Source organism: Eptatretus burgeri, chromosome 7, assembly GCF_056783735.1.
Source record: "Eptatretus burgeri isolate ZD-2024b chromosome 7, Ebu_testis_v1, whole genome shotgun sequence".
Lineage (NCBI taxonomy): Eukaryota > Metazoa > Chordata > Myxini > Myxiniformes > Myxinidae > Eptatretus > Eptatretus burgeri.
The window spans coordinates 84476314-84486313 of NC_140967.1; the positions used below are offsets into that span (position 1 = coordinate 84476314).

At 39.0% G+C, this 10000-nt stretch overlaps 1 protein-coding gene across 33 annotated transcripts in view; it reads left to right on the forward strand.

Annotated features, from left to right (window-relative positions):
• The window catches only part of LOC147023651 (neurexin-1-like), a 1116838-nt gene that overhangs the window by 966591 nt on the left and 140247 nt on the right, over positions 1-10000 (forward strand). For 20 of the 33 annotated variants that reach the window (XM_085889296.1, XM_085889299.1, XM_085889294.1 and 17 more), the window contains one exon: positions 892-981. The exons of the other annotated variants lie outside the window; for them this stretch is intronic. In XM_085889296.1, coding sequence (XP_085745422.1) covers positions 892-981 — 90 coding nt within the window. The remainder of the gene's footprint in view (positions 1-891; positions 982-10000) is intronic. 33 annotated transcript variants of the gene reach the window in all.

Sequence of the window (10000 nt, forward strand, 5' to 3'; positions counted from 1 at the left end):
TCATTTATAAGGGAACTTGTATTATTATAAAATCAGGTGTTAAAGTCATAAATGTCTTTCTGCCTTTCCCCTTTTCTCCAGTCATTACAGTGGGCTACTACATTACATCTTAACTTCATCAAATTGTCTCTTATTTTTAAGAAATGGCATGATTTTAGATACAAATGCAGTAGAGTCATCATTCTGTCAATAGCACATTAAAAACCTGTCTGCTTTGTCGCTTCATGTTGATATTTATCAAAGCCTCCACTGCAGAAATTTGATGAGAATATTCTAAATATTGGTATTAATTGACCGTTACATTTAATTCCCCCACAGTCATTTTTCTGATATTAATCATCGTGAAAATAATCACCTTTGTGATCTGTAATTGATAATTTGATGTGCAATTAACCTGATGATTAAATAAATTGTTTTGTTTATAGCAAGGACCGCAGTAGATTGTGATCATGTTGTAATCTATATTTTGTTTGTTTTTGTTAGATTTTTCAAAGCCTACACTGTTTTGAACAGCAGCAATACATTTCCATGCAGACTTAATGCATGACACTATGATGAAACTTTTAGGCCTTAATTTACTGTGTTGCATGCTACTTTGTGCTGAATATAGCCTTTGATTAATTGATAACTTTTTAAGCAACTGGTGCTTTAAATTCTAAAATAAATGACAGACAGAGCATATTCCTGTATACTTAAATGGCAATGCAGATAATGCTATAATAAACTGTCTAGAAGATGCAAAGCTACAATTACAACTTCAAAGAGTGTTTATAAATACAATTTACATGTTATTTTTTATTTTTGTTTAACATGTAAATGATAAATGTATCAAATCTTAATTGTTTGAAAGCACTGATGTTAACCAATGAAATATCTTTCTAAACCTTAAAGGAAACATTGATAGCGAACGCATGGCGCTTGCTAGACAGCGAATCCCCTATCGCCTTGGCCGAGTAGTAGACGATTGGCTGGTCGACAAAGGTAATAACAGCTTGTTAAACTTCAACTTTAAAAGCAAACATAATTTTTTCATAACATGTTTCAGTTTAAACTTAAAAAAAAAACAATGGAAATACATAGCGTGCAAATAAACTGTAATGCTCTAATGCTTGCTGTAAAATTTTAAAGTTAATACATGTTAAATCTGATATCTAAGATTTAATTATAAACCCAAATCATTCTTCACAAAAGAGTTAAAGGGACCATAAAACAGCCACATAAATGCCAATTGTTAGCACTACTTAAAATTCTCTAAAGGATTATTTGTCCATCTCAATGGCTATATTTTCTCACAGGAGATTATTTCTAAGAGCAATGCTTTTGACTTCTGAAGTATTGTCCCTTTAACATTTTGCACTTAATTTGATCAATAACTAAACAACCGTGTGTCTCATATAATGTGTAACATATCACATGTTTCATACATTGAGTGACATCTATGTAATTGCTTGCTTGCTTGCATTTGAAACATTAATTTATTCTAGTGTCAAATGTGATTGTGACATGCTCAATGACCATCTTTGTGTTTTTATTTATTTATTTATTTGTTTGTTTTGTTCATTTTCAATTTGTTGCACATTATTATATCCATAACTTGCTGAAATGCAATCTTTGTCATTATTGAAAGTACCATAGTTTTTGGCAGTCTAAGTCGATTTTTTTCCCCCCGGAAGTCTTGGCCTCGGCTTAAACTCAGAATTGGCTTATCTCTGATTTAATACATCGAATTGCAAAAATGAAATAAAAATATTGAAAAGTGTGATATTTTCTGAAATAAATTGTATACTTGTAAATTTAAAATGCACTCCAGAAATCATTGCCTGGAACATTTGCCGAATGGGTGAACAATTAAACGTTAATCCACTCACTGACACATTCAAAATTATCCAATCAATAATGAACACGCACTCACTAATTACGTTTGATGCATCAATTACAATCCCAATCACATTTATCATCCTTACGTCATCTCAAAATGCCTCCCTTAGTGTCATGCAAGTTATACACAGCAGCTTTTAAGTTGGAAGTTGTTAAGTTCACTAAGGAGAATGGTGGGAATATGGCTGCGCACTGGAAATTCGGTGTCGGTGAGAAATGTGTTCGGGAATGGCAAAATGTAATGTGCTATGAGCCAGTGCTGATAATGATTCTGGAGCTTGTTTTAAATACTGTACCTCTATATGATAACATGCATTTCAAACATTCAAACATTAAAAAAAAACAACATACATTCTCAATTTAAATGAAAGGTCAGCCCACAAAGTAATTCCAATAATATGCACAAAACAGCTTATTTATATTCATGACCCTTGAAGTACCATACATAGCTATCGATCCGTTGTGAGTGTCAGGGTGGAATTATAAACACTGCCATTGTTCTCACTGCCAGTTTTGCTAACTACTGTAGTTGTAGGTGATCCAGCTTCATCTTAAACTTCAAATTGATTTATCTATGAATGAATGAAAGAAAAATGTGGAAATTAGGAGGTTTGACTTATCTGCCAAAAAATACAAGAGTACATGTTATAAAATTGGCAAAAGGAATATGAATCAAAATTGCATGCAAAGGCCAAGATTGCTTCCATGTGATCTCAATATTGTCAATTTCAAAATATGTCTGACTGTTTTGGTTAATTTTGATCAACAGGTTCGTCAAATTTTAAGCAACATTCTAAAATTTAGGTCAACAAATCCAATTGCAATATTTTACTTTTGAAAGTAAGATCATGTTCTTTCATTGAAGATTTTCAAATCTGCTAATGATAATTCTTTGAAATCATCTGTTCATTTTGATTTATTTGTAAACTGCCAAAAAGGTTATTGCCAGTAATGCAATGAATTGTTTTTTTTATTTTTACCTGAAGGCAACAAAATAAATTAGCTAACAGCACATTATGATTGCTAAGTGCATATAAAACCAGTGTGCCACTATCTTGTAGCCATATGTTGTTGAGAATGTAGCCATAGTGAGGTTGCCAAAGCAGGGGAGAGCAGTGAAGCCAGGGAACTTTGGGTAATTCCAATATCTTGTGCAATCACGATCAAATGAAAGACCAAACACTCCATTGGCATCACCAAAAGGAATCCCAATAAGCAAAGAGCAAATATAGTCATCAGGAGGAACCTGGATAGGACTCAGGTTTCAGCTGCAACACCTCAAACTCATCTAGGCACTGCCAAGTGAGCCTTGCAAAAAAGAATTTGGAAGAATTCACTTCGGCTTTAACAGATAGATAAAGAGAGAAATTAGAAGTAAAATAGAGAAAAGAGGAAAATGAACAAAAAGTAAAGAAAAAGCAAGAATTTGAATAAGTAAAGAGAAATGTGAAGAAGAAGTGTGAAAGGAACAAAGATCAAAGATGTCTGGAAGAACCTGGATAGATCGATTTCAGTAGTTACTTCCAAAGTTCAAATGCAGCAACAGGTACAAGCTGTGTCAAACGCAACAACACTAATCCTTTTGGCTATGTCATTGTTATGAGATGTGACATCGTGACTTCCACAGGTATCGACAATTTAATGTGCAGAGGGTCCCTAACGTCATTCCATTAACTGTTTTTAAAGAAGACATTACAAATCATTATTTTCCTATATATAACAAAATGGTTAATTCTTTGATCTTCCTCTTTCCTTCAAAATATGGAATAATTTCCCTTTTCTTCTTACTCTTTCACAACTCTTCTACCCTCCATTTTTAGCACGTAACCTTCCAGATTCCTTTTTTTTTTTTTTCCTCTATTTACTTATTCTTCACAAAAGAGTTAAAGGGACCATAAAACAGCCACATAAATGACATATGCCTGGCAGCATAGAGCCTGGTGTTGGCGCAGTGGTTAGGGCAGCGGCTTGGGATCCAAAAGGTCCTGAGTTCAAACCCCGTTGGGCCACTGACTTAACACCAGGGGGTTGACTCAGCCTGTCATCCTTCCGAGGTCGGCGAAATGAGTGCCAGTGTACTGGTCCCGGTGTAAGCCCCGGTTAGAATAGGTGTACCATATCCCTGTGTGTCGTAAGAGGCGACCAGGGTTGGCGTCAGGAATGGCATCCGGCCATAAAAAACATTGCCTCAAGAAAAAAGCCAAACCCCTGCACAGCAGGGAAAATGGCTGTAAAAACGGTCAAATATATATTTACATCCTCATCCCTTCCCAAATATAAATGATATGTATATTGCCCTTTGATCAATCGACGATTATTTCCGATTCATCATTGGAATTTTAATTTCACACGTAATTCCAGACAAGCAAACAATAATTATATTTGAGGTAAAACCATCGGCTTAACGGTTAAGGTGGATGGCTTAAGATCTTTGGATCCTGAGTTTTCGCCACTATTATGTCCTTAAATAACACCAGCTCATTTGACTCAGTCTGTCATCCTTGCGAGGTCGGCAAAATGATTACCAACTTACTGGGAAGAAGGAGCCATTCGAGTATCCTGCGTCAGAGTGGTGACATGTCCAGGATTGTACCCCCTAGCCAAGGAAAATTGCCTTTGATGTCCATCGCATCTGAAGATGCCAAAGGAGTGCTTCTTCTTCTTCTTCTTTTTCTTCTTCTAAAACCTTCTTTTAAGACCTTTGTTATCAAATAAAGTACAAGTTTTTCATGGAAATAAAGTTTTGTTGTTCATATCTCTCCCCCCCCCCTCACCCCTTCACTTTTCACCCCATTTATTTTGATACATCCTTCTCCCTACCCTCTGATAGCTTCCATCTCCTACCATCCTCCTTTTGTTCTGTCTCTTCTATTCTGCTGCCCTCCCTTCTCTTTCCTTTTCTCCATCTTATTTTATTGTTTAATCTGCCCTCACCCTCATAAATAAATATACGGTTCTTTATAAATTCACGCGAAATCCAAAGGCAATGATAAGTAGCTTGTAATACATACTTTTTTTTGTCCTAAGTCAGCAATTGGTAAAATATTCTTTTAGTACAGCGGCGTAGCACCAGATTCTTTCAGTTTTTGCAGAAAGCATGAAACTTTGCATAGGGATACGACTTCCCCTTGTGATCTTGAAAAAAAATGGACCCCAAAAATCCATGCCCCCTTGTGGCTGCCATCTTGACTTTAAATATGGCTGCCATTTTAATTTGACTTTTTGTTATAACTTCAAAATTAAGCCAGATGGGAAAGTTATTTTAAGGTCTAACCCTACATTTTCAGGATCAAGGAACTCATTTAAGTCATTTCCATGCAAACTTGATGTCGGCCATTTTGAAATTCAAGATGGCGGCCACCAAATCGGAAAATATTGAATATCTGTTGTTAATCATGATAGAAACATAATTCAAACAGCAATTCCAATGTTTTCAGTGTCAGTCAACCAGATGGCATCTTTTTCAAGGGCATCAGATGCATCAAATACCATGCTGTAAGAGGCATATCTGATTATGTCATACTTGATTCCAATATGAGTATGAAAGTGAAAAAGGTCAATATTCCATATTTCATTTAATGCAAACAACTCCTGAATGTATCAATCATTTCAGACCATACCGAGATCATTTTATGAAAAAAAACCTCGACACCTGGTCGAGGATGCCAGTGATTAATTAAATGAACCCCTATAGGTGCCCCCGAGTGGCAGAAAAATCACAACCGTGCCACCTATATAGGTTTTTCTGGTTTCTCATTGTCACTGACGAAGCAGTTATCTTAATTTTCCTGTGAAGATAGTTATACTTCATAACAAGTGCCACCACATATGCACAGGGTAGTGCAAACTGGCTTTATTGTGGAATTTGTTCAAAACATTTGCAGTTCCCTCTGCAGGACTTAGTACACTTCCATGCAATAAGCTCGAGGCAAGCTTTCTCGACAATAGGTAAAACTGTCCACTTAGGCCTGAAATTATCCTGATCGGTCTCCCAGCCTCAGTCAGACGGACTGGGAACTGTTGGCAGCTGTTCAAGGCATTGTCCCCAGATATGTCCGGCTTGATATACTGATCTCCTTGTGTGCTCCTCGAGGGCTGCCTTTGTCAGCGGAATGTTATCAAGGGTCCTTGACATTCTGGAAAAGTGTAATTCTTGCAGTGTTAACATTAACATCATCACTGGTATGACAGTACAGGAGCACAACAAAGCGTTCAAGTTTTTCCATGATATTCTCTGGTAGAATTGCTGACACTGGTGATGACAAGAATGCAAAACACTCAGTGATCTCTGGCCACGCACACCAGGTATTCCACGCAGACTTCTTTCCATTATTTGCAAAGGAGGATGTAGTGTCACATCCTGAGAAAGCATGAAAAAAGGGCAAACCTTTTGCCATTTCAGGGCCAATTGCTGTTGCTATCTCATGCACAGGAATGTATCGGAATTCCTTTCCTGTTGCAAACGCTATCCATAGTTTTTCAAGGTTTTCCAAGTTCTGAAAATGAGCCACAGCCAAAACAACAACATCTGTGTCAACAGTGCTGATCATCACATCTTTAAAACCAGAATTTGGGGCATCTTTCACATGGAGTAGAATCCTGGTGTCAGCCTCCTCATGAGAGCAAGGCTGTAGTCCATCCAAGTTATGGTTCATATTAGAGCTGACAACTGACTCATGAACAGTGGATATGATAACCCTGTCACCAGTGTCTTTTGACACACTCTCAGCACCTAGGAACTGGAAGAGTTCATCCTTGTTGTCATCATTGCGACGGAAGTTTTTCCAATTGCCTGGCAGCTTCACATTTGGAGACACACGTCTCCGAGCCCCTGTCCCTCTATTTTCTCTTGCTGTAAGCTTCAAAGTGTTTCTCCGATAAACATCCCAAACAATGTCGACTCAAAGAGACCTTTCTTGCTCTGAAACTACATATGGTACAAATACCTCCCTGGCATATTCCCCAAAGGTCCTGGATTCTCCAACTGGCAGAAAGTGCACCACTGCAGCACCATCAAGTATTCTTACTTCAGCAGTTGGGGTATTCAAGTAGGCTGATTTTCCGTTCGCTTCAAGACCTCCAAGGAGATCAGATTTCTTTCCTTGCCTAATTTTCCCTGCTGTAGATAATGATGGTGGAAATTTCTGATTCTCGTGCTTGAAAAATTCCTCTAGATTTCCTTATCTTGACTGGCTACCTATGTACAACTAGCAAACAAAGAACAGTCACTCTTGAGTTCAGAGATCTTCTGCTTATCCTTCGATTGGGCCGCCTTATTCAGTCGACTGAATAGTGGAAATGTGTTCCTTGATATTGGTGCACTGACTGGTGTTTCATTTTTTAAGAGCCTGTCTTCAATGAAAGTACTGTACTGTTTTTCTGCTGTTGCATCAATCTGTTGGATAGTTTCAACAACAGTCATTGGCATTTCCTGGGTGTGTAATGTAAGCAAATCCTTACTACGACCAAGAAATGGATTTCCTAATTCTTCTAAGGTAGAGACAAGACCACAAACATCTTCAAAAAAAGGATTTCTGCGAACTATGGGTTTGTTCGTGGTGCTTGTCATCAGCATCGTTACCATCATTGGGATCAAACTGTTCTTCAAATTCAGCTATTATGGCTGACAACTGAGGGCCAGCCACCATCCATCTCCGTAGAGCACCAGGGTTTACGGTGAGGCCGATGGCACCCCCATCACCTTTCACACGCGCATTCAGATGTTCATGGGCTTGGTCAAGTCCTATGGCAGAGAATGAATGTCCTGTTTTATTTGAAGTAAAGGTACCACACATGAACTGCTCCTAAACATCTGGACATCTTTTGTGAAGAGTGGTCATGTCACGTACGTGTACAGGAACCCATCTAGCATCGTGTACATGATCCATTGCAAAGAACCATGGGGCCAATTTGGCCAAGGATTCTGTGTACAACTCGAAATCAGATGTCCGAAGTGCTCTAATGAATGCAAGCAATGTTAACTCAAGGTCAAGTACCAAGCTCCAAAAGCTGAATATGGGATGGCCAAGACACATCTCCTCACACCACGCTGTAAAAGCTACTTCAGAAACACGATCATTGGTATCAGAATTTTCTTTGTCCTTCATAAACGCTTGTCTTTGAAGAATGTAGAGAGATGCAGCAGTGACTTGATGAGCCCTCCTGGTCTGAGCCAGATGCGAAGCAGGAATGAAGCTAGCAGCTGTTCCTTCATGAGCAACCTCTGCTTGTGTAATAGCATTACACCAGCCACTCTCCTCAAGGAGATTCCCAATCACTTTCAGGCTAGCCATTTCAATATGGAGAGGGCCAAGCATTACCACATACTTGTCCTCACCTTACAACTCTGGCAACTTCCATTGGATTTGCTTTCCAATCGCATATAGAGGCTGGTCCATTGTCAATACCGGGATCTGTCCTGGATTAAGGAGCTGGGTCGCTGCTTTGTTTGTCTTCATGCAGTGCATGATCATGGCAAAGGAATGTGACAGATCCCTAAACATAGGCATCAGGACTATGGGCTTGGGAATTTTTTTCTGTTTCACCCTGCATAGATGCATGATATGCAGCCCATGACACAAAGTCTCCTGCTTCGAGAATTCCTTCCTCCACCAGTGACATCACTTTCCCGAGCCACTTATACTCACTCTTTCGATTTTCTGAAAAATTCTTTGCTTCTGGTCTCATAGGTCCCTGAATAACTGGTGCTTTAACTTCATTTGGCATTGGTGCAGCAGGTAGTATGTTAGTGTACGCTAAAGGAAGGGGAGGGATTTTATTTATCTGTGCTTGTTTCATCAAGGACATCCTGATCATGTTCCATCCCTTTTTTGTCCTCAGTGGGATGTTGACATAAGGAATGGGCTGTGCCATGAAATGAGTCCACAGGCGTTACTGAACTGGGGTTGTGATCAATGTTGTCAACCTGACCAGTTGTGAAAAGACCACTTTTCAGTTGAGGGGGACAAACAACACCATCTCATCTCTTTCAAAACGCTTAATTACACTGCTGGCAACTGTGGAGGATATGCGAAGGACTCGATCATATGATATTGATAATCCAAGTTTGTGGAGACGATCAATAAGTCCCCACTTTCGTGTCGTTGCATGAATTTTCAGACCGAGATACTCTCTCTTTCATGATACTTTCTCTTTCAGATACCGAGATACCGATGGGAACCTCTCTTTCACTGTTGTGTCGGACGGTGGTGGTTTGTCTAGGTCTATTAGAACCCCTGATACTGTTGAAAACCATGAGTTGTGAAATACATTGTGTGGCCTGAACTGTTGATTTCGCTTTGTCTGTCTGAGACTTTATACTTGGGCCATTGAGGATCATGTTGACAATGGCAAGCAATGTGTTTTGGGACATTATCTGACTGTTCACAAAGTGATCCTGTAAATGAATTACCATACCTGAAAATGTTTTCTAATGACCTTCGCAGCCCCAGCTCGTTGCAATGCTTCTGAGTCTTCATCAGAGCATGCTTGCATAATAGCATCACCAATTGCAGTGTCATAAGTCAACAGACCATCCCTGCCTTTAGTTACAGCCTTGAGATACAGACAGTGCTGCAATAGACATTCCTTTAGGCGAGTGGAATTTACTTTACCAACAGATTTTGAGCTCAGCTTTTGCAAACGTTCACTATACACGGATACTATGTCAGCAAGACGAAAAACAGGGACAGCCATGTCATCATCCATTCACCTCCTCTCCTCAATGTATGATATCAACTCATCAAGTGCTATACCCTCACAGGTTGAAAATGAATCGTCACCATTCTTGGCACTCTGTGGCGTTTCTCCCCTATTCACCTGCCTCAATCTGGTATAAAGTCTGCTTAAACAAGTCTTATGATATTTACCCTCCAAGGCAACCATATCACTAAGTTGACAATTTTGCCAACAGTCTTGTATCCCTAAGCTTAGTAGCATACATGCGAATTGTGCTGTCCATTCCAAAAGTGGAAACAGAATGAAGTCCTTCATACCAAGCTTTCTCATCACAAAAAAACAAACAAACGGGCTCATCCTGCTCAGCTGGAGAAACATGTGGAATACTAGATCTTCTAAGTTTATTTGGGCTCCTGACATCTGAACTCGTTTCTGCACCCGACGC